The sequence below is a fragment of the Labrus mixtus genome, chromosome 17 (genome assembly GCF_963584025.1).
Source record: "Labrus mixtus chromosome 17, fLabMix1.1, whole genome shotgun sequence".
NCBI lineage: Eukaryota > Metazoa > Chordata > Actinopteri > Labriformes > Labridae > Labrus > Labrus mixtus.
The window spans coordinates 3,003,060-3,028,930 of NC_083628.1; the positions used below are offsets into that span (position 1 = coordinate 3,003,060).

General features: G+C 42.5%; 1 protein-coding gene across 1 annotated transcript in view; it reads left to right on the forward strand.

The window, feature by feature from the left end:
• ttc28 (tetratricopeptide repeat domain 28) overlaps window positions 1–25,871 on the forward strand; it is a 126,458-nt gene that overhangs the window by 53,035 nt on the left and 47,552 nt on the right. The window contains exons 3-5 of the mRNA XM_061060740.1: window positions 14,878–15,025; window positions 21,626–21,898; window positions 21,974–22,104. Of these exons, the coding sequence (XP_060916723.1) occupies window positions 14,878–15,025; window positions 21,626–21,898; window positions 21,974–22,104 (552 nt within the window). The remainder of the gene's footprint in view (window positions 1–14,877; window positions 15,026–21,625; window positions 21,899–21,973; window positions 22,105–25,871) is intronic.

Below are 25,871 nucleotides of genomic sequence, written 5' to 3' on the forward strand. Positions count from 1 at the left end.
CAAAAGAGTAGACAAGATGCAGTGTTTAAAAATTATTTTAACTAAACTAAGGACTGCTTTGTTTCTCTGTCTGGGAAGCAGTGTCGGTTAGAATCATTAGCCGAACATGCTAACGAATATAGCTATTGTAAGAACAAGATGTTTTAAACGTTACTTACACTTTTTGCACATAATAAAATCTAGAACCTCTTACACAAGCCCTTACAACAACGTTACAGTGTAGAAAATGTAAGTTCTGTCAAATTTTACAGGTTGTTAAGCAAAGATTTGACGAGGCGTTTTCCAAAGGGAAGGGGGTTAGTGAAGGGCCAACTGGGATTAAGTGTTTTCTTAATTAAAGCCCTGTACGTTTTTATTCATTTCCACTCCAGCATGCTTTATTTTTAAAATTAATAATCCATTTATCGGATTAGTCAGGCTGAATAAAAGAGCTGTCAATGAATCAATTACAGTGTAGAGAAATACACGTATGTACAAGCACACACAGCGGGGCTACAGTTAAATAAATCTGTTTATCTGTGTCACGTAGAGGGAAGCATGTGGGAATTGGATGTTTCCAGATAACGGGACTTTTGAAAGACCAAAGGCATTGTAGATTAATGACTGAATGTCCTTTGCTAAGGTATCTGCTCCTCTATGAATTATCACAACCTGTGAGGGTGGATTGGAAACACAGAGAAGGTCTAATTAGCTTTGTAGGGAATCATTAGGAGTGTTCTCTCCTTGCCCTGATTCGGTGAGTGGGAACCGAGTGCGTTGCGTCTTCCCCCGAGTAATCACGGGTCTCGGGGTGCAGCACCGTCTCTCTCTCTCTCTCTCTCTCTCTCTCTTCCCTGCTGTCCTCCACCTCTCCTCATCTCTCCCTGGATGATTTGGCTCTAATTAAGATGGTGCAGCGCCGAGAGAGGAGAAGGAAGGTGTTGACCCTGCTTTCAGCCGAGGCGTTAAGAGGTGTAGAAAGTGGAGAAGGACGCTGAGATGCAAAAACAGAGGAAAGGAAGGAGGCGGAGGGGGAATAAACCTCGGGGTTAGATGAACAAAATAATTATGGAGAAATGAGTCACAGTCTATATTGTCTTCATACAGTAATAATTAACCCATTTAGACCAGATGCAACGCTCGCATGTCGCTTTAAGACCGGATGAGATGCTTCTACCTTTCTACAATTCACTCAGCAGACGCTTTTATCCAAAGCGACGTACATCAGAGATTAAGTACAACACAAGCAAGGATCTAGAAAAAAAGGGAACAATGTCAGTAAGAGCAAACGATCAGCTTTGAGTCTGATTGGACACACAGGTGCTGACAGGAAGTGACCACAAAGCACAACATTGAGGGCAGTTCTTGAGAGCTCTAATCAGTATAGAAACCATCTTATAAGTCGTCGTTATCAAACAAAAACCATCGTCATTACTATCATCATCATCAATAATATGGAGACCATTATCATTAAGTTAGTAGGTATTCATGAAAGAGCTGGGTCTTTAGCTTTTTCTTAAAGGTGCAGAGGGATTCTGCAGATCCAATGGAGTTTGGAACCTTTAAGACCTGATGCAACATTGGCGCATATTGTTTTTTTTGTTGTTATTTACTGAAGATTTTAAAATGAATGATCTTTAGTGCAAAGGCAATGAGTTAAATCCAATAGTTCACGCTCTCAAATGATTTTAATTGATTGTCTCTATCAGCTGCGGAGGCTGAGAAAAAATATTTTTGGTAAATGTTGGAATTCTGCAAAGTCTTTTGTGAAATCCCTCAGGTTTTGGGAGGTTGTTTTCAAACTATAAGTAGGTTTTAGAGGTTGATTTTTGAGGCGGCCTTACGCCTACACCAAACTAAATTCACACTTACTTTTTGCGTTTTGGAAAACTGAGTGAAGGTCTGACCAGCTGTGATCAGTCGTTTCTTTGGCTTTCTCGTTAGTCTATGTGAGGCTTTTTAATATGGATGTTTGAGTGGTAAAACAACCATAATCTAATGTGTCATTGTATAATCTATGTTTTACTCATCATGCACAGAGCAATGGTTGCTTTTGATTGTAATCGTTGTGTTTTAACCTTTGTAGGTTGGCCTATGTGTTCACTTATCAGTCCCTCCAGGGTTTTTTTGTTGTCGGCTAGAATGCCGAAAAGCTTTCTGCAAAGTGTGCAACCCGATACACATCAATTGTTAGCAATTTGTGAAAACTGTCCAGTGAAACCATCGATTGGTTGATCAAACTTTTTGTCTCCTGCTGACATCACTTCATTGTGTAAAAATGTAATCAATCTACAGTAAATTGCCGTGAAAGACTAATTTTGCACTGAGCGTGTCCGTTTCAATACTATCCACATTTACAAATAATAATCCACACGTTATTTATCCGATTTTAAAACGTCCTACTTGTTATTTTTGGGTGCAGAAAAACACTTAAGAAACCCCGGAGAGGGAGAAAATTAGATGCTCGGTTTGAATCATTGGATCTGCACACTAGTAAAAACATTGCGGTATCATTATGGGGACTAATATTGTGCAGTTTTTAAATAAGCACAAGTGACCAATTTACAGTGGAGTCATAATTTATAGTAACCTGTATTCTCGCTCCGCTGCCTGCGCTCTTCACTTTGACCTCTTACTCATTTTCCCGGCAGGTATATTTGCTCCCTAGGGGTCAAAGGTCGCCCAGGCAATCAAATGATCAACCAACCTGCAATACCAGCACACACACACAAACACAAACACACACACACAACATGCCGGATGATTGACAGCCTAATTACCCAGTGTAACAGAACCAAACCCCCCTCCGCTGTTCTGCAGTTAACAGGATCAGAAGGCCACTTATCCACCTCCCGTCCCCTCTCCACCTTTATGCATATTTCTTTCTTGTAAGTGCGAGTGTGTTTACGTGTTTGCAGTTCAGAGAGAGGCAGATTGTTCCAAAGATGGCGCCTGATAGCGTATTCACACAAGGAAAGGTCGGAGGGAATGACCCCGGGTCTGGCTCTTCAGATAAAGTGGAGCAGAGAGAGAAGAAAAACGGGGAATTGCTTTTAGTCACCCAGGGAATAAAGCGTGTGTGTGTCGAGGTTAACAAGGATTACTTGTGTGTACGTGTGTGACTGAGAAAACGCTTTCTGTAATTCAGAGAGCTCTCTGTTCAGGAGTAATTCAGTGTGCACGCCAAGGTTACATTTCTGAACTGACGTCCCACGCAGGTTGTCCACACAGAATCTCAGCATGATGAATGCACTGCGAGATTTGAAAAGAAAATACTCGTGCTATGTTTGTACGTTCAAGTAGGGAAGCGTTTTTTACTAGAGAGAGTGAAGGTTAAAGTGGAGGATCAGGTGTTTAAACAGCTGCAGTAAAGTGAGGTGGGATAAAAAAAAAAGAAAGAAGGATGTGTCAGCTGGCCCTTCACATTGACCTCCAGACTTCACGTTTCAAAGGGAGATTGAAAAATGTTCCCTACTGTATACGTCCTCGTGTGTCGACTTACACTTAAACACATCATCAGCCCTCTAGCTTTCATCCTGTGGCCCTGACCAGAATAGAAAATCACTTGTTTCTTTAACCAGGACAGGGTTTGGTTCTCCCTAAAAATGTATTTCATAACTCGGGATGCATCTGTTCAACATTGCTATCTGCCCTGTTGACAAACATCAACACTATTGCAATTAATGTGGCATGAACCGATGTCGGATCATCGGATGAAGAGGTTTCTTTATTGGACAGATGACGTCACCTGATGAACAAACTCTGACTAGTTTTATTCGTCAAACATGATAGAAAATGGTGGCATAGAGCGCCACAGGAATGAGCCCTAAAACCCGGAAGTAAGTTAGCATTTGAGCGCCATGGGGTCTAACGTCTGAAAGTCAACAGGGATTTTGAATGGGTTTGTGGTTAGACGCCTGATATCGGAGATCGTCTGAAGCGTAGCGTTAGTGACGTCACAATCATCCGACCGTGGTGTAATTAGCTTGTAGCATAACGTTAGCTTTTTACTTCTGTCGACCGCAGTAACGCTTCAAACATCATAAAAATGGCGTTCATCTGTGAAGATTATCCTGCTGAACAAAACGCCTACGCTTCAGAGACGTGCGTTTGCCTCAGAGCTTATTTTCTGCAATGATCCAAAATCCAATGCAAAAATCCCATAGGTGAATTCTCGTTAGACCCCATGGCGATGCTACTTCCGGGTTGGCCTACAAAAATACGTCACATGGTTTGTTCTCTATTGTGCCAGTCTTACACCAAAAGAAGTGCTCTAAATCGATGCATCTCTAATCATAACGATGGCGACGCAACAAGTCCTCTTAACTCAACATTTATCCTGCAAATATGCTTTAAAAAACGGGGTTTACTTTGCAGAACGATTGCAGTTTGGTTAGGTCTACGTACCTTAAGTATTTGGTTTTATTTGGTATATGATCCTGTTGTCGGATTTTCTTTAAAAGTCTTCATATGTGATTTTTCACACTTAAATGTAATATAAATCAAGTATCTCCTCTGAAAATAACTCTGTGAGTCATGACTGTCTACAATGGGTGTAACACCCGAGTCCCACTGTCTCTGATGCTTTCAGAGTTTTCAGAGTCCTATCTTCACTTTGTTTACATCGCCCGGACGGCCGGCTGACTCCTCCCCTCGTGTATAAAAGTTGTTTAATTGAGGGACTAGAGAAAAGAAGAATAACATACTGTACTCACTGCTTAACTGTGTTTCTAGATCACGCTCATTTCAGGTAAATTTACATGCAGTGTGAAGATACGAGCATAATAAAGATCGCTAGCATTAGCATGCTAACACAACAATGCAGCGCGAGTTGTTTTGGTTTCATGCTGGTGCTCAAGGGCGACATCTGCTGGATCAAAAAATCACATATAAAGCCTTTAAGGATTCCGTGAAGGTAAAATAGTAGGTGTTTGCATATCCGACTTTATCATGACTTAAATCTATAGCCTATGAAAAGAAAAAAACCTGCACACTACTCTGGCTAGGCATCACCATTTATTAGACAAAACAACAACACGTCGGTCCCTCTGGAACTTTGAGGGTCCAGGACGCTCAAGCTGTCATAAATCAATAAAGTTCAATGTCATAGCTTGGCCATGTGTCCTTTAAGGAGTGATCCTGTGGTAGTTTTTTTTCTGCGACACATATACACTGAATGTGTTTCTGTGGATTTTAGATGGAGTGGATGTCTGTGGATGTCAATCACTTCAATACAATACAAAACAGGAAACACATCTAGGCCACGTCCTGGATCGTCCTGAAATGGAAGCATTGCTAACAGACACTGAACTACTTTTTATTTAAATGAGGTTTTTTTTTTTTGGGGGGGGGGGGGTTCTTTTATTAGAGCGGACAGCTGAAGAGAGACAGGAAATGTCAGGAGGAGTGGGTCGGGGATGTCATGCAGGAAAGGATCCAAAGCCGCTGCAAAGAGGACTACAGCTTCTGTACATGGGGCGTTCAACATAACCGCTAGGCTATCGGCGCCCAACACCGCACTACTTTTAAATCTCCACTTTGAGCCTAAGCTGTGTGGGCTGGGATGCCGAGTTAATGATCTGCGTGTTTTGTTCATGTAGGTGGAGCGCCGTTTTGCACTGAAGTACGTCGGATACGTGTTCATCCGTTTTGATAGTCGACACTTGAGAGGTGACATCTAATGAGGCAGGAGGTCGTGCGGCATCAGACAGACGGTGACGCCTAATCTGTTGGCTCCACATACATTTTCAAATCCCTAAACATATGATGGGAGAGTGCGTCGCTGATGATCCTGCATATGTTACATGCACCTGAACACGCTGACATCAATACAGACGCACACACAGAGGACACTAAAATCTTCTGTCCTCAAAGAACCGAGGTTTTTCTGTCAACTCTTTATGAATTTAAAAGCATCCACTTAAATCATTTTCACAGTTTTCTGAAAACACTGCGGCACACGGTTTTCATTGAAGGCATTAGATTTGCTCTGCCGGTCTGTGCGAGAAAAAAAAGCCCACAGCTGGTCGTGTAACATCTTTATTGGTCCCAGTGGAAACAGTGGTTATGACCACTCCAACTCAATTATTGCATCTTAGCTGGTGTCCCAGTGAAGCTGTGATAAATATTCATGCTGATTAGCCAAGGAACAGTTGGCGAGAGTGTGTGAGTGTCGGAGAGAGAGAAGGTCTGTGTGTGTGTGTGTGTGTGTGTGTGTGTGTGTGTGTGTGTGTGTGTGTGTGCCTACATAGTCTAAGAAGGGATGGTGTAGCAGGACGACGTCTGATTTCAGTGAAGTTGCACTCAGAGACCTTTGTTGGGCGCCAAAGCACACCAAGCTGAATTCATGTAATGCTCAAAGGACCAATCTGTAAGATATCTACTGAACTAAATGATAAAGTGAGCTTACTATATGATCAGACATTAAGGAAACATGCTATGTTGAAGTGCTGGCTTCTCTGACAACAACACAGCAGCCAGTATGTCCTCCTTCTAACTTTAGATTCTGGTACTGAAGGGTCTGGATTTGTTTGGACCAGAGAAGGTAGGCGGTTTTAAGGCACCCCCACATTTGCCGTTTTGGACGGCCCTCAGTTTGCCAGATATGAGAGCAGTTATCAGGTCAACAGGTGTTGCAGCGATGGAAGCGGTCAAGAGAAGTGGTTCAGATAGAAGTGATTGTACCCGACCTAAAAAGCCTCTGCATGTTTCTAATAAGCTCCACGAGCAGAAACGTGCTCAAACTAGGATCAATATTGGAGATGCTTTTTGAAAAATGGAGAGAGGTTAGAACACAGAAAGGTTTACAGACCCATGTAGAGCTGGATAAACACTGAAGCTTCAGAGTCCACCACATGGTGACCTGTGTGAGCATCCACTCTAGAGGGGGGGAGGGAGACATCTCTCTACAACATTTAGAGTTTGGACTGCAGTACCCATTTTAAACACTAGGTGTCAGCGTGACATATTGTTCCTTTAAGAATTTAATTAAAACGAACATTTTCTTTTAGATGAAATCATAAAGTATTTCTACGTTATTGTTTAGGTGTTTTTGCTTCTTAGAACGTCTTGGACCTTCAGCAATCAGTTACCTCCCACTTAGACTTCCCTGTAAGTGTTTTTCCCTTCATATTGACTCAGTTTCACAGTAAAAATGCTTTTTTTTCTTTTTCCAAATGGCCTTTGCAGCTGTTTGTTTCTTATTTGTGTGTGTCCACTTTTTCTGAGCAGATGCTTACTCAGCAGCGTTATTCCTCCACCACAGTGCTTTACAGGCCGACTTGTCTATTAGAAGAGCCGCTTTGAATCACGTCGCCCTGCAAGATGAGAGGCCCGTTAATTCTCAGACACTGAGTAACTGAAGAGGTCTGCCGGGTTTAGAATTCACTATGTTTGATCATACTTTACCCCGTGATAATAAGGTGCTTTCACTTCTACAAAGAGGCATCCGAACAATACAGATTGCTGTTTTTAATGACTCCCGCAGACCCTCTCAGGCTCTTAAATAATGATCTCACTCACTGCGAGGTTTACGGGCACACAGCTCACAACTCACCCAGCATGTCGTTAGATCACCTACCGCGGGATAAGTGGGGTATTGACTTGGCAAAATGAACGCTGTTTCTCAGCGATTGGCAGAATGACATCAGCATCTCTTCATCCCTGTTGTTTATTAAAGACACTCCGAGGACTGCAGCAGAAGACTTACAGATCTTAGAGGACAGGTCCAGCTCATTACTGTACAACTGGAACTCATCTTTGTAGCTTAGCCATCGTGCATTTTTGTTACGATTACTTGAACTCACCAGGTCGATCCTCTAAGCCCCACCGTGCCTACAACATTGTAGTTTCTGTTGCAGCTTCCTGTATGCTTTCCCTTCTTATGCTCATGGTTAATAATGACAACAGTGCCCTAAAATAGAAACCAAAACTGGTACTCTTTTTGAAACAATGCCACAGATGTAAACAATAGTGACCCTGGCCTTTGTTACACTACTGTCAGTGGTCAGCTAGTTAGCAGAACATGCTAACTTAGAATTGTAGAAAATGCTTACTACCTGAAACCACCAGCCAAAGTCCTTATTTGGTGCAGCTGTGGCTCAGTTGGTAACCAAAGGGGGGTTTTGATCCCCAGCTCCTGCAGCCACATGTCCGATGTTTCCTTGGGCAAGACACTTAACCCCAAGTTGCTCCCGCTGTTTTTCTCCATTTACCATTTGAGATCCCAGAGAAATGTATGTCTTTACTTCAGCTCCATGTTCACTGCTTGAATATCAGGAGAGCTGTTCAGGTGAAGAGTCTCGCTAATGGTTAATTGTTTTGTGGGATTGGACTCAAAGAAACAAGCAATCAGAAATGTAAAGATATATAACAAATCCAAAGGTTTCAAAATGTTTGTTGGATATAAAAAGAATTGTTACCCAAACTATTAAAGCAAGCCTTTCACACAAAGTTGTTTTACAATTACGGCTAACATTTTGTGTCCTTGTTTGGTTATGACTGCCAAATAAATAGTCGGGATTCTCCGGCTAAACGTTTGGCTTGTTTACAACCTATGACTTATGTATCTCGCCCAATTGGACTGCTTTTGAATCCCCAATTATCCCAGTATTAACCAATAAAGTTGTCAAGTTAAATCTAATTGTATCTGATGCCAAAACCCAGATAAGACCAAAGCTCTAAAAATACGGAATTATCCTTTAATAACAACGCAAATCTAGGGTGCCGACAAAACTTGTTTTTTTCTCTGTATCGAAAGCTTGAATTGTCATATTTGAATTTCATATTTGACCGTTTTGAAAAAGTGTTCTCCGGGCTGCAGGAAGCCCCGCCTTTGACCTCCATCTCTAATAAATCACGCAGGGTCACGTCTCTCTCTTTCACATCCTACAAACCGTTTTGAAATCTGTTCTGTCATCGTCAACCCAGGTAAAAAAAAAAAAAAAAAAAGCTTCAATCCAATCCTGTAGAAATGATTCGTCAGTGTGTTTTGAGGCACATTCTCTTATTTGCCGAGGCATCAATCTCTATCATGTCTTGGTTTATGTGATCCTCTCTCGCTCGTACCCACCCCTCTCTCTCTCTCCAGCCACTTGTGCCGCCATCTGTTCTCGATTAATGTGAGTTACGAGCAGTAATTGAAGCATCTGTTCATCCGGTGTGCATCCTTTTGCTCTGACACTCCAACATAAACCACCTCTCTCTCGCTGTATTTTCTCACTGTGTCCTTCATTCTGTCGCCATTATGTCTCTACTTCGACTCTACCAATCATATTTCAGCCGTTAGTTTGGTCCATTGCTCCTGTTGAGACTGAAATATGTAACAAAGTATTGGATGGATAGCCCTTGAAATATTGGTCGGATATTCATTATCCACGGAGCATGAAATCTAAAGACTTTGGTGCTGTCCTGATTCTTTCTTTCTTGAACCACCAGTTTGTGATTTTGAATATTTATCACCAACAATTGGGTTTCATCTCCGTCTTAGGACAAAACTGTAATAACTAGTCTCCGACCGATATGTGATTTTTGGGGCTGATACCGATATCGATATTGACGAGAGAGAAAAATCTGATACCGATATATCGGCAGATATCTTCCTTAGATCTATGTTCAATCTGTAGACATAGATAAAGATAAACACATGTATTGCATTGATCGGCCAAATGGGGATCAAACACTTGTGGAAAAGATTTATAATGAAGACGAAAATAACTGCACGTATGTACATATACATGTGCATGAGTCGTCGCCTCTCAACCGGAAGGTCGAGGGTTCGATCCCCAGCTGGGCAACATTTCTGATGTGTCCTTGGGCAAGACACTTAACCATGAATGGGATTGGTTATTTCTGATGGATGATACTACATAGCAACCAGTACCATCAGTGTGTGAATGGGTGGGTGTGACCTGCAGTGTAAAAGCGTTTTGAGTAGTCTGAAGACTTGACAAGCGCTATATAAGCTCAAATCCATTTACCATGCATCACTGCTTCACGCTCTGCAGAGTGATAATCCTCGTTGTAATCCATACAGCGCCCTCTGCTGGTGAAAGAGAACTGTGAGTTTAATACAATGATACTGAAATGAAATGCTGGTTCACTGGTGAATAAATCTAGAAATATCGGAGCATATCTGCGATAAAAAATAGCTGAAACCGATAGTCACTGGATGAGCTAATATCGGCCGATTATATCGACTTGACGATTATATCGGTCGATATAATCAACGAAATAATCTCATCAACGAAATAAATGACGAAAATATTTGTTGTCTTTTTAAATTAGTCAACTGTGACCATGACGAGACGAAACTCCGCTATTTGACGATTTGATGAATAATATTACTTCAACATCTAATTGACGAAAATGTGACAAAACGAAAACGACATTACAAGTGAGGATTATCACGCCCCCCCCCCCTCAGCTGTTCTAAAATCATTGTAAACCATAGCATACTTCATCAAAGGTGTGCGTGTGTGGTGAGTGCAACAATGTGCAGCCTGGAGCCTGCAGGTCAATGAAGCCCCGCCCCCTGGAGCTTCTGATAATAAAAATAAAAGCTCGCGTCTGATTTTGTTGACTAAAATATCTTCTATTTTCGTCAACTAAAATGATGTGCAATTTTAGTCAGTGACTAATTGGCTAAATTAAATCAATAACAAATGACTAATATCTGACTGAATATAAAGGACATTTTTGTCAGGAGACTATGACTAAATGGTGTGAAGATTAACACTGAGGGTAATTTTACAGATGAGATGGCACCAATGTTCAGCCGTTGTTTCTTTGTTTAGTTTTCTACAAAGAAGAGCTCCCTGTGCCTACACAGAAAGGAGACTCACCTGTACAAAGCCTGGATACACACAGATGAAAGTACTGTAGCTGCAAACACACACACAAACACACACACACACGCACATCACATCACCGGTATTTGCCTTGTCTCTTTTTATTGATCCCTTCACTATAACTGACGCAGCGCTGTCAGCTGATATTGAAGAGGCTGTCTAAGCGCTCAACCGGGAATCAGTGTGAAATACCTGCAAACGCGCGCACACTTATCCTGAAACAACCAACAACTGTTAGAGACTCTAATCTGACAAGATTTCTCTGAGATGCTCCAGAAGTCTGCTGAGAGGAAGAGGCGGGGGGGGGGGGGGAAATGAGACTGAAAGTGTGTTTGTAAGGTTTTTTGTGTGTGTGTGTGTGTGTGTGTGTGTGTGTGTGTGTGTGTGGCTGTCTGGGCTCGGGACCTCCTGCATGTGCTTAGCAGGCAGCGTAGCCAGACTGAGCTAATAGGCAGGATGAGTGTGAGCAGCAGGATGGAGGAGGTGATGGAAGGTAGACTCTTCCTGCTGTCACTTGCTGTCTGGATCTGGCATGTTTACACCGTTGACGGGGGTAGAAAGCTCAGACACACACACACACACACACACACACACACACACACCTGCATACACACAACTCCAGCCTCTATTGTGCTGTACGTTCACTCCCAGACAGACAGTCACGCAGAGATAATAGCCGCCTTGCTTTGATTATAACTTCTCCGCCTTTGATATAATCATCCTCATCCGACTGAAATTATCTTGCCGCTTCAAGGTAAAGGTAAAATCAAGAATACAACACTGCATCCTCCGTACAGCAGCCAAATCAGTGTGAAGTGCGACAGATTTGAGAGGCTGCGCTAAGTAGAGGTGGAGGCAGACAGGTGGGGCGTCCATATGCCGCTCCATACCAGACCGACTCCTCATCCCAATCCAGTCCAGCCCTGCTGCTCCTGTCTCCAGCCTGGATGGGGGTCAGAGGTTCAGGCTGCTGTCTCTCTCTCTCTCTCCTCAGCATGCTCACTTGGCATCGGAGATCGCCGTCCTCTAGTTCAGATTTTCCTGACTGATTTTTTTTCTGCTGCTGCTGTAAAATGTTTTTTCTTCTTTGTCCCAGTTTGTGAAGCGTTTTGTAATTTTGCGAATGTCGACTTTAATTTCAGGAGCTTTAGAAATTACGATGAATTCAACTTTAAACTTCTCTCAGCTATATGGCGCCCCCGGTGGTAGGAAAAGGTGCCCTCCAGAGAAGCCCTTTTCAGTTGGTTGCCATCGGCGTTCGCCTCACTGTAGCAGATCACAACGGTGCTACTTCCAGCCTGTACCCACCCTCTGTGCTTTCTCGTTTAGATATGGCTCTGCATGTTGGCATTTCCACTGTGGGCGACTAAAAATGGACACTTGCAATATGTACAAAACGCAGAATATCCATCCTTGGTCACTTTTCTCGAGCTCTTCGGGCAAATGCCGACTTCCTTTTCGGCATGACAGCTCACCTACCTGTCGTTATATAGCAGGTATGCTAAGCTAGGCTAGCTTAGCAACAGACGCAACCCTTTTGTCTAAAAACGTAATTTGTTTTGTCCAACATCATACACTGATTGATGAAAACATTTTTAATTTTCTGTGAATAATGCACAAAAATAAGAAGGGGTAGGACCAGAGAAGTTTTGAACTTCTTCCTAACCCGTTTGAACATGAACTTTATTATTTGAGTTATTTATTTGTTGCTATGGATCCTGAGGATCTAGTTTGTTTTTTTGTTTTGTTTTTTTTCCTTTTTATTTTGTGTTTGTATTTTCTTAACATGTTCAATAAATTGACTAATAAAAAATTAAAATAAATAATAAACCCACAAACACGTGCAGACAAATCAGTGTTGAACTTTGGCTCGTCTTGCATTTGTGATGTTTTTCTATTGGTTAAAAATGTAAAACAGCCACGGCTACGACATTGATTGACATTTATACAGACAAAGCACGGTGTATTGTTTGGTTTGGTTAGAACCAGGACAGTGATTGTTCCAACCCAGGACATATGAGGGGTTTATAGATATTTGTGGGGACTCAATGGATGGACGGTCACCCATAGTGTAAGGGCAAATACAGATAACCATATTATCATGGTGGCTGCTCCTGCTCTTAGACTCATTTGTGATGAGTGTTTTAAGGGATATTATTGCAGCTGTAATTACCGACCATTTATCCCACTTTGTGTTAATTAACAGTTCAAATGACACCACGGCCTGTTTCACATTCTGCTCCCAACACCAGCGCATGAGACTAACGGCTTAATGCATTAGATTAGACGTGACCTCCGGGCTCCATTCGTTCCAATGAAGCCCGTCTGAAGACGAGGACAGGACAAAAGACGGCGCGGGTTGCAAGAAGTGGCAGGCGGGACAGGAGCTGCCATGTAATCGAATTCCTCCTCCCTTTGTCTTCATTCATTCAGTGTCATGACAGATTATGTTTAAGTGGGAGGAGGGGAGGGCAGGATGATAAATGAGAGAGAGAGAATCACGGCACCGGCGAATGGGAAGGGAGAGAGGTAGACGGCACAATTAAGTTAGAGTCTGGACAACGGCGAGAGGGGAAGAAGAGTTTTTGGTCGTCGCCTCCTCATGAATTTGGTGTCATGATTCATTGTCTGTAATGCTGCTGTGAAATGCACGAGGGGTTCCTAATGAAGTGTGTGCACGAGATAGAAACAGTGTGTGTAAACTACTTGCTGTATCAGTGCTCTGCAGGTTGGACTCACACTCAAGCACAATGGGGGGTTTTTAATTATTTCCGTTATGTGAACACCTCTGGGGTGTTTCTAACCCGTTTGACCTAAATAAAATTCTCTTTATTCAGAGGAAGTGGTTAAGAATGTATGAGGCTTGTGCTCAATAATATCACCCATTTATATATTTTGATCTCGGCGTCCGGCCTTCCCAAGGTGTGGTTGTGCTAATTGGACGACATACCAGTAAAGGGAAGGTTCCAACTTGAACAACCCAAATGGTGTCTTGGCTCAATTTCTGGAGTTTATGCCGCCAACATTGGTTAAACTTCCGATGACAAAATTGTAGAGATTCCTTTATTGACCTCAGGACCCATCAGCATTCATCTGATTCGATGATATTGCCACGGGGAGTTTCCAGCAACCTTCAGGGGGACTCTGCTAGCACAAAGTTAGCGATAAAGTACGTCAGGCCAAGACAATCTGATCATGGTTCAGTGTTTCCCACAGAATGTCGAGATACCCGGGCGGTGGAGTACGCACATGTCATCATTATTTTGTTTGTTTTCATGAACTGAAATGAAGATCTTTTCCTCACTTTTTTGTTGAAACAGATTTAAAAACCCCGAAGTGGAATTTTGAGTTGGACTGTTTATTTTTTTTACTTTGTGAGGACTGAGGGATTGTGGGATGTTGAGTATTTGTTATTTTTTTGATTGTGGGTTGAGCGTTTGAGTTTATATTGTGGTTCATTAATATAAGACTATTTTTGCTTTGAATTGCATTGGTTGTGGAGTTTTTATTTGTGGGGTTTTGTTATTTAATGTAAGGGCGTACACGTTTGTGTATAAACCTTGTGTTCAAATAATCCCCCAAAAAAACTCAACTAAAACTTAAAACAACCAAAAAACAACCGACTTATCTTAAATGCCAAGAGAGAGACCTGGCTGGCACCCCTAAAACAAAATATTAAAGGATCATCACATCTCAAAGTCAAACTGTCACAATGTGTGATAAGCAGGTTGCCATGGCGAGGACACTGAAGCTTCAGTGTTTAGCCAGCTATACATGGGTATGATTGAATTCAGTAGATAGCTTACCGATTGCTCCTTTAAATCCAAATGGAAACCTGAGAAGCAATATGTTTGTTTTTGTTTTTTTACTGCACATGCTTTCTGTTTAAAGAGTTTAAATAAAAGTCAAGAGTTTTCTGATGTTAGTCTGATTGAGGGTTTCATGGACTGCAACTTTGCAAATGCTTGTTTTCCTCAAACCTCAAATCAAAGGACAAGATTCCTCAATGAAATCCTTCAACACTTAATGGTAAACTGTTGTCTCCTTGCAGGCCTACTTCCGTCAGGGTGTTGCTCTGCAGTACCTGGGTCGTCATGCCGACGCCCTCGCAGCCTTCGCCTCCGGCCTGGCCCAGGACCCCAAGAGTCTCCAGCTGCTGGTCGGCATGGTGGAGGCCGCCATGAAGTCGCCCCTCAGAGGTATGTTCGCGGAGTTCAGTCTTTGTCTTCCTCCTTTTCTTCCATCGTTTCTCTCCACACGTTGTATAAAAACAAGGAGAAGATGCACGCAAACAAAAAACAACAGCTGTTTGTGTCCTCTGCAGAAACTTTGTGTTTGGAAAGTTGAAGGAGCGTGAGACGTAGCAGCTTGGGGAAAACTGTCGAGTTAAAACTTACATTTTTATTCTGTTTTATTCAGAAAAGCTCCTCCTGGGACTGAGATCTGAAAAAGTCAAAAAAAAAAAAAAAAGAAGCTGCCTCTGGTGATTGAGATCTCACAAAGAAATGGATTCATGTTTGATGCGACAAAGACGGAGATAAGAGAAAAGAGAAACTGAGAAAATGACACAGAGACGATAAATAAAACAAGCAAGTCAGATGAAATAGAAAGAGAAGAAAAGACGTTCAAAGACAATGGAAAAAGGGAACTCTGTAGATTCAGGGGGATTAGTATAAGTCATCATCAGTTTCCACATGTTGAAGAACATGTCTCACATGCTCAGCTGTCTACATCTAAAAGTCTGTGAAGTCGTCTCTAAACACACTGCAGAGAGCTGCATGTGAAAAGACTGAGAACTATGTTTGACTGAATTATAGATTTAGCCAATAAGAAAGTTTGTCATCACTTTTAGATTCAGATTTTCTTGGGGGGGGCGGGGCTAAATGGAGGGCTCAATGATGCACCTGAGTTCCTTAGCTTAATCCTGCCCCTCCAGCGCTTAACCATCTTCGGTCCTCCCTCTCTTACTATCCTAGACTGTAAATATTAATGGATGAAGCCCGAGTCACTCATCTCTTAAAGGCTTTATATTTTTTTTTGATCCAGCAGATGTCGCCCTTGAGCACCAGCATGAAACCAAAACAACTCGCGCTGCATCGTTGTGTTAGCATGCTAATGCTAGCGATCTTTATTATGCCCGTATCTTCACACTGCATGTAAATTTACCTGAAATGAGCGTGATCTAGAAACACAGTTAAGCAGTGAGTACAGTATGTTATTCTTCTTTTCTCTAGTCCCTCAATTAAACAACTTTTATACACGAGGGGAGGAGTCAGCCGGCCTGCCGGGCGATGTAAACAAAGTGAAGATAGGACTCTGAAAACTCTGAAAACATCACAGACAGTGGGACTCGGGTGTAACACCCATTGTAGACAGTCATGACTCACAGAGTTATTTTCAGAGGATATACTTGATTTATATTATATTTAAGTGTGAAGAATCACATATAAAGACTTTGATGCAGGGGGTGCTGGAGTCCCATCGATGGCGGCCTCCATGCTGGAAATGCTGTCTCACCCTAACTTTCAGTGAAACTAACGACAGGCTGAGAGCTGGAGCTGAGCCCTCTTCACAAACCGTTACTTCACGCCCCCGTACTGTGTTCTGAATGAGAGCCAATCAGATGTCTGATTAATGTGCAGACCTGTCAGGTATGAAGTTGGTTTAGCAACAATCACTATTTTTCTGAAGACAAATCTGTTTTGGTCCAGAGACAAGAGATCTCATTACATGTACTAATAATCCAACTCCTGATTCTGATATCTTTTCCATATTCAGGAATCTGGAGACATAGTGAATCTCCTGGGTTATTTCTTGCTACCGTGTTTATTAGCATGAATTAGCTCCTTGTGGAGCTCCTGATTAAATATTTAAAGGTGGATTCTTGTGTGTCATTGATCTATCCTCCCCACAGTTCACACACTACACTTTAATGTGCAGGTCTAAACAGCATTACAAGATGAAGGAAGAGTGCATATAATCAGGAATGGTTTGCAGGCTGGAGCTGGCACTGGATTATGTTTTCTGCCCTTCAGCTGTATCGGAATGAGAGCAATACGGCTTCTTGGGAATAGACGTCTACTTGGCAGGCTGCAGAGGAAGTCTATGCACGTGGAATTTTATGCATCTGTTTTTTTTTTTGTTTTTTTTACACCGGAGGGCTTAGCTCGTTGAGTATTCACAATATATTGCGCTTTGAGGTAGAATGTGTCGATGCAGGTGGGGCGGATTGAGCAAAAAGGCGTTAGTGCTAACTGACCTAATGAACACTGCTTTTTGTTTCTTATACATGAAACATAGGGAGAAAATAAGTGGAAAACAAGTGATGTTTTGAGCTCTTCCTTAGACTTATTCTGAGATAACGATAATAATAATTTATACTTTATTCATCCCTCAAGGGGAAATTGGGTTTTACACTCTGTTTAATGAACATGAGCACACACACATACATAGGCTGAAATACACACATGCACAAACAGGATCCTATGGACATTAATGAAGAGGTCTCAGAGTGAGGGGGGGCTGCCCCACAGCGAGCGCTCCAGAGCAGTTTTGGGGTTCGGTGCCTTGCTCAAGGGCACTTCGGCAATGCTCAGGCACCTCTCCAGCTACCAGACCATTTTCCAGACATGATGGAGTGTGCCAGGACTTGAACCGACGACCCTCTGATTCCCATCCCAAGTCCTTACACACTGAGCTACTGCCGCCCCAACAACATAAATTGGAAGATTTCGAGAAAAGAACCCCAATGAACTCCTTAACCTAATTCTATTTAGATTTATTCTGGAGACAGGACAGTGGATAGAGTCAGAAACCGGAGAGAGAGAGAGAGAGAGAGAGATTGGGGTTAAGTGCGCAAAAGGGCCACGGGTCAGATTTGAACCTGGGCTGCCCACTCTCAGAGGACTAAGCCTAAGCCTCTGATTTACTGTGATTTTAACGTGTAGCAGACTCTGTTCGGGGGAAACAGCAGTCGTCAGTTTTTGATATTAATCAGGAGCATCTCTTGATCGATGGCAGCAGCTCTGTCATATACAGTATGTATCAGAGTCCTAACTAAGCTACTGCAGAGCCTCACTCTGCAGATCTGCCGCTCAGTGGGAGGTCTCTCTGCTGTCCAGGGGGGGGCGGCAACCCTCCCCAAAATCAAATCTCCTGTAAGCTTCAAAGCGATCACGCCTCAAAGTGAAGAAGCCACGTATCAGGTGTTACCAGGAGTCTTCATGCTTCATGCTTAAGTAGGCAGGAGGGAAAGGGCGACATGTTGGAGCGAGGAGAAGGCCACATTAACAGCATGGACGAGGCCGGCCCCCTCTGGGTTAGCTGTCTCCTGTTGAGCCTGTTGATGTCTTTTTTATGGGTTTGTTTGCTGCAGGGCGTCAGACGGGCAAAGTTGGCAAAAGTAGAGGCAGTCGAGCAACTTCTTCTGGATGACGTGTGTTAGATGTTTTTTAACATCACAAATCACTTTCAAAATACAGAGTGGTTGTCGGTGAAGACGACAGCAGCTGGAGTTCTTCTCATTTTGCACAAACTGAAGCTCAGCATGATGGGGGGCGTTTAAGGTGTGTGTGAAAGCAAACGGAAGAAAAATAATTCTGGAATTTTAACTTTGGTATGAGCGAGGACATTTTATCTAACCTTGAAAAAGAGAAACTGAATGAATAGTGATTCACTTCTGCAACACTTTCCCTCCTTTATTTGTGGTTGTGCACCTTCCACAGCTTCCAGTACAACCTGGAAACAAGGAATACTATTGTTCCCAACTCGAGCCTCCATCAAATGTCTATTCCTGCTTTTCCTGTTGGGGTGGCGGGGGGGTGGAGCCTAGCTGTCATTCGGCCAGAGGCGGGGTCACACCGGTGAGGAAACGGCACTTACCACTTGCAGCCCCCTGCCACTCCAAAATACTTTATTTAGACGTTTGGAATTCAGAAAGTTATGTGCACTTCTTTCTTCTGTCCCTGCTCTGCTCTGCTTGTGTGTTCCAACCAAGGGCGAGTTTTCATATTTGTCCCAAAATATCACTCCACTCACCAAAATATTATGATATGATAGATAGTCCATGTTCTTTCACTTTAATATACTATACTTACTTAACAATCATGGCTCGGTGTTTGATTAACTAGAAAGACTTGCCTGGGAAATGTATGGATTTAACCCTCTAGCTGTGAGACTCTCTGGTCCAGACTTGGGGCGGCTGGGTTTTTATTCACCGTAAGATGTGACAGGTTGTAAGTCAGCAGGATGTGACAGCAGCACAGCGGAGGGTCAGACGGCGGTAAGGAGCCGTTTAATTTCAGATCCGTGGCCTTCTGTCACACAAATCACACACAGACCATCAACAAGGGACTGAATCGAAAAGAAAAAAAAAAGAGGACATTTTAACCCAGATACTGTGGTGAAATACAAAAGGACTGTATCGGGGTCAGTGTTCATGAGAAGAGTTTTTATTTTCATGGATAAGTGACTTAAAAAGTGTGATAATTCGCCTTACAGCAAGCAGATAAAGGTTTCTGCAGTGTTTGCAAGACAAATACTTTAAAAGGAAGGAATGTGTGACGTTTTGATCCAGTAGATAAGCAGCTTGAATCCAGCAAGATGGATTTATTTTTAGGGTTAGATGACTTTCTGCACCCGGTAAAAGATGCTAAAAATGACACGACGATGACACAGACAGTTACGCAATCTTAAGTGATGGATGCTCACTCTGCATCTTGCTCGGTCGCTCTCTCTCTTTTTGTCTTCTTAGCCTCATCCGTCAGCGTCCTCGTTGGTCTCTTAGCCTCAGCCGTTGAATCAAACAGAAGCGAGACAGGCTGACTGGGTAGCGCTGTAAACGCTAGAGAACCACGGCCTGCCAAACGTGCACATAAGCAGGTGATGAGGGCGCTCTGTGGGACATGGGAGAGATGCTATTCTGCCTGTTTCGACTTTGAAAACTACTATTTTAAGATGGAAAAGTTACATATTGTTGCTTAAAGTGAGTATAGGTGTTCATGAAAGAGCTGACTCTGCAGATTCTGCTGACTCCGATATTTCAGTTTTTGATCAAAGTGTTGAAATGTAATTGGTATTCATATAGAGCTAATGTAGCTAAAAAATGAAACCCATAACTGTCGGCTGCGACCTTGAAATGACACATAAGATCAACACGAGTCAACTTGTTTTATTTCTGTGGATTTAAGTCACCCTCTCCCCCCTCTCTTTTCCCTTTCTGATCACTGCTGCCTGCTCAAAAAATATGAAATATCCGAGAACACATGTATCAGCTGCCTATGAGACACACTTTAATGCTACAAACCTGGCACACACCCAGAGTCTATATAAGCTCAGTTTGACGTCTGCAGGCGACGTTGGGATGTATTTCACACTCGAGTTTGGCTGCCGTCTTCTGAGGCTTTCACAACGAACTGAATGTGTCAGAGCTGATGAAGCTGCACGGCTCTTCACTCTCTGTTCTCCTGCAAACTGAGCTTTTTTAACAGCAATCTGAATATAACTATCACCTCTTAACTGTGGTAATCTAAGCAGAACTGTTCATTATAATAATGCACACTCAGCAGTTTTTTTTCCCCCGGACAAGTAGATTTTGTGCCATGATGCCATAATTTCACTCTTGCACAGAAAATCATGCATTAACTATCTCTAAATATATAAAAAATTTAATTAGTTTGATATAATCTCAAAAATCTGCACGCATCTGCAAAATCTGCATCTGCAAAATCTGCATACATATACTGCAGCTGGAGATGTTTCTTATATTTAGTGTTTAGTTTATAAATGTGAAAATGTTTGCACTAGCTAAGCCTCAAAATGAACAATTCAAAAGGCGAAATTCAATCTTTTGCTAAATGTTATGCACATTATTGTGTCGCTGCTCGGTCCAATCCAGTGGAAGACAGCTGATACATTTATTTCCAACAGCTGAGAGTATTTTTGTTGACTTGAATTCAACAAAATAGATAAATAATTTAGCTTAAATTTGAGTCAATCTCTCAGAACATAGAAGACGTGCTCTTAAAATGACGATCTCCTAAATTTTCCAATGATTTAAAGATGCAGTATGTAGATTCTGCCACCAGGGGGCTCTCAATCAAAACAATAACAAAAGATGACGCTGAGGCTGGCGGGGAATCATGGGAGTTCTCTTTGCTTCTCCTACCCCCCCCCCCACCGCCGATGAAAAATGAACTTGCAACACTGACTTACAAGCAAAATAAACCGAATGCAAATTAAAGTCGACTCCTCAAAGTGTCTTTAGGCCCAACAGAGCTCTGAACAAATCCCTTCCTCGTGTTGCCGTGGTAACGACTTGTAATCAAATCTTTAAATCATACCCTGCTGGATTGTCTCTTGTTCTCTGAATGAAGACATGATTAACAGAATGAACAACGTGCCGCACTGAAGAAGACACAGGACTACAGATTGAGACCCGATAATAAATCAAGTGTGAAGGAGGCTAGTTATTATTATTATGATTATCAAGTCGCCCCCTGCTGGTGATTTGAAAGAATGCTGGTTTAATCCACTTCCTAATTGGCTTCACTTTGAAAAAGAGAGTAAATCCACATCTTAAGTTCATCCTAGGCTCTGTCTAGAGAGAGCACGATTCATCCACAGACACATGTAGAGCTCACTGCTTGAGGCTTTATGTCTGTTTTTTTATATCTTTATTTTTTTAACCCCGTGGACTCAAAGTTACTGTTTCAAAGTCTTCATGCCTAAAAAAAAATAAGATTTGTCTTTAAAGCTCGATTCTCAAGTGATTTGTTTGATGCCATCCTTCCTCTCATCAGACTCTCTCGAGCCGACCTACCAGCAGCTCCAGAAGATGAAGCTGGATAAAAGCCCATTCGTGGTCGTCTCCGTCATCGGCCAGGAGCTGCTGACTCACAGTTTCCACGGCGCCTCCGTCGTCGTGCTGGAGGCGGGACTTAAGATCGGCACGTGTTCCCTAAAGCTGCGCGGATCCGTCTTCTCCGCCCTAAGCTCCGCCTACTGGTCCCTGGGAAACACCGAGAAGAGTATGGCGTACATGCAGCAGGACCTGGAGGTGACCAAGACTTTAGGTAAGGGGAAGGAGGAGAAAGAGAGCGAACAGCAATGACGACGTGACACAGTGGTAATGAATGTCTCGCCCACAGGTGATCAGTCAGGTGAATGCAGGGCTCACGGGAACCTTGGCTCCGCCCTCTTCTCCAAAGGAAGTTACAGAGAAGCTCTGGCCAATCACAGAAACCAGCTGGTGCTAGCTATGAAGCTCAAGGACAGAGAGGTACGTTTGCATGATGTGTGCTGCTTGGTACTTGTTTTTTTTTTTAGAGCAGAGTTCCACTATTTTAATTTTTTGTTTTACAAGTTAGCATGTTTGACATACATGCACATGAAATATACAGTAGCTAAAGAATTCCTGCATTTTCCTAAAATAATGTACATAAGAAGTATAGCGTCAAAAGATCCAGATCCAAGTGGTCACATGTTGGGTTTCTGCATAAATCCCCTCCAAGTGATTTTTTTAAATCACAGTCCAGTTTTGGGAAGAAAGCATTTTTATTGTCTTCATTTTCCACACTTACTTAATGCCACAAAAATGTAATAGCCAATGTTTCGACCAATGTTTCTCTTTGTCATCTTGCTCTTTTCGGGGGGAAAGACGATGAAGCATGAGCTCAGTGAACGATTTCTGCATCCTTTTAAAAGAGCATATAAAGAATAACAAAGGCTTCGTCTTGGATTGGAACAGGGGCGCTGGAAGTCGATCTCAGTTGGGGATGCTTCGAGAAGTCATTCAATGTGATGATGTCATTTAAAAACAAAATTGAAAGAACCTGAATTTAACCAGGAAAGACACTCATTGAGATGAAAACTCTCTTTTTTTAAGAGTGTCCTGGCCGAGAAACACAGCAGCACAATTTAGAGCGTGTCACACAAACAACGAGCAGCCACACATACAAATCTAAAACAATACATCAGACATTAAAAGACACAAATAACAAATTTAAGAAGCACATTTTTCAGTCAAGATCTCCCACAAACACATCAGGGAGAACACCTACAGCCAGATGTGTCCGCCTCCACATCATTCAACATCCTCTTTAAAAAGCGTCCAATGAGAGGAAGCAGCTCCTACCTTCTGGAGTGTGAGTGTGTGAACGGCAGCTCGTACCATTTTTTAAAAACATTTCACACTTCAACAGACTGTTACGGCCTCCTTAACGTACCGTAAAGTTAACCAAAGGCGGCTCAGAAATAGGAGACCAAAACATGCAAAAAAGGGGGGCGCCACACAATATATTCAATATTTATCTCATTTCTCGTTGTTCATCATTTATGTTTGTTTTCTCGGCATCATTGTAAATGAGGGGTCGCCCTCAATGATCTCTCCGAGAACTTAAATAAAGGTTGATGATGATGATGATGATGATGATGTCGAGTTTTAAACCCCAAGCTTTATCTAAATAAGCTCCACCCCCCCTCAGGAAATATTATAATTTAAGAAACCTAATAAACGACCTAATAACAACCTAATCTACTGAAACTCAAACAATCGAGAATAGGACTACCGGGGTCTCCAGCTCAAACTAAAATAACAAAACCCAGGAATCTGGACATGCATGGGGGGAACATTTAAACAAACAGGGAGGAAGCAACGGGGAACATTTAAACGACAAAAGAAACGAGCACCTCTCACCAGAATGTGCCCCGTCTCTCCCAACCCCCGGCTCCTCTAAACGCCCCTCCTCCTCCTCCTCCGCCTCCTCCCTGAGCGCAACATTGCTCTCAGGTGTATGACAGGTAGAGGGGAGGAGGGAGACCAGAAAAGGAGAGCGAGAACAAGGGCTGCACGTAACACAGACCACAAACTTCACACAGAAAATTCACACAGTTTATAATTAACAGAGCTGAGAGATGACGTTCATTCTACTTCCTTTACTTTTGATCACACCTGCCAGGATAATGAACCTCATACTGCATGCTGGGTAATATAATCTGATGTAAGCAGTGGCACTGAGGGAATACAATCAACACCACAGTTATACATACAGTACATACAATCAACACTTTATTATTATTAATATTGAGGTATTTTTAAGTCGTTAACAAAACGTATTTATTTCCACTTGCACATTGGTTTGTCTTGTAAATTTGCAGGATTTACCCACTTTATAATAATCTCTGATGCTGCCTGATAGAAAATTAAAAACACTCAAAGAAAATAAAAACATAAAGCAGTGACATCAGGGTTCCTCCAGATGATCACAGCTCGTTTGGATCCTCTCAGTGATCCTCTCTAACCGCTCCCTCCGTCTCTGTGAATGATCTGAAAACAGTTTTTCTTTTTGGTCGCCTCGGGGGAGAAACTAAACTCAGCGTCTTTCTTCTCAAACTCTTTGGACAGTTGTGAAAAGTGTCTTTAATTAGATCGCTGCTGCAGATTATTCTTTGGCCCCTTTATGTCTCCAGACACAAAGTAGAGCTGTCAGCTTGTGTGTGTGTGTGTGTGTGTGTGTGTGTGTGTGTGTGTGTGTGTGTGTGTGTGTGTGTGTGTGTGTGTGTGTGTGTGTGTGTGCCAGCATCGACACGCTGTAAATAAACCGCACGGTGTCATGGCAGATCCAATTACGTCTCAATGGATTTAATATTTTCTTTAATCTGGTGATTCTGTGCCCGTGGCGCGTCTCGTAGAATATTTTTATTGTTTCTTTAATATTTTACAAGAAAAATAATCAACTCCACATTTTGTGTGTTAATCCATAATGTTCGACTCAGACTGTTCATCGATTGATTTCTCTCGTGTAACGTGTCGATAGTTTCACGTTTGCTTTAGTTTTTTTGGGTTTGCACAGAAAGTAAATGACATCACTATACGGTTTAATGTTACTGAGAACACGGGGAGGAAAGGTGGATGACAGGTTGCTCAATGTGGTCAGAGGACAGGAAAAAATGTAAAAATGAGTTTGTGTGAAAACAGGATACACACGATAAGGGGGAAACCAGGCAAACCTCCAAAACTGAAAACTGAAACAATTAAGGAAATACTTCAAACTAGAGCTGTCATCAATTAAGACCAAGTTTGTCCCTTCTTGCTCACCGTCCTCAGTGTCTCCCTGTAGTCACAGTGATGTAAAAGAAGGACACTGCTGCGTCTTTGAACGTCTCATTTCACTTCAACAAACTCTCAGACAGCTCAGCTGACGAGTCCACCTGATGACATCACACATTGACCTGATGACATCACACATTGACCTCATGACATCACACATTGACCTTATGACATCACACATTGACCTTATGACATCACATATTGACCTTATGACATCACACATTGACCTCATGACATCACACATTGACCTCATGACATCACACATTGACCTTATGACATCACACATTGACCTCATGACATCACACATTGACCTTATGACATCACACATTGACCGTTCCTTTGCACTGTTTGACGTCAGTTTGTGATCCGTAACCACTTCCTGTTTCTCCCTGAAAATCAGTGAGAGATTAACATGAATCTGGTGTGTGGATGTGTTTTTTCACCTTGTTTGTCACACACACACACACACACACACACACACACACACACACACACCGTCTAGTTTGTCATGAATCCTGTTCACCCCGTAGCTCAGGATCGAAACCAGACGGAAGAGTTTCTTCTTCATCTGTTTTCCGTGTTTGACTTGGAGCAGTCAACGCACCACACACACACACACACACACACACACACACACACACACAGTCGTCTGTCTGGGTTGTTGACAGACGATTATTGAGCTTCTCCTCCGCAGGTGAGCATCCTGCAGGCGACTGAAACATGGACATCAACACAAATCCATATCTCCCACCGTGTGTTTGCCTTGCAATGTTACAAACAATTGTTTGTTTGCGTCTCTCTGTCTCTGTGTGTCTGTGTGTGTGTGTGTGTGTGTGTGTGTGTGTGTGTGTGTGTGTGTGTGTGTGAGTGTTTCCAGACAGCGAGCTTCCAAACAAACACACAACGTGCAGAGAGATGATGTGCAGCCTACAGGGACG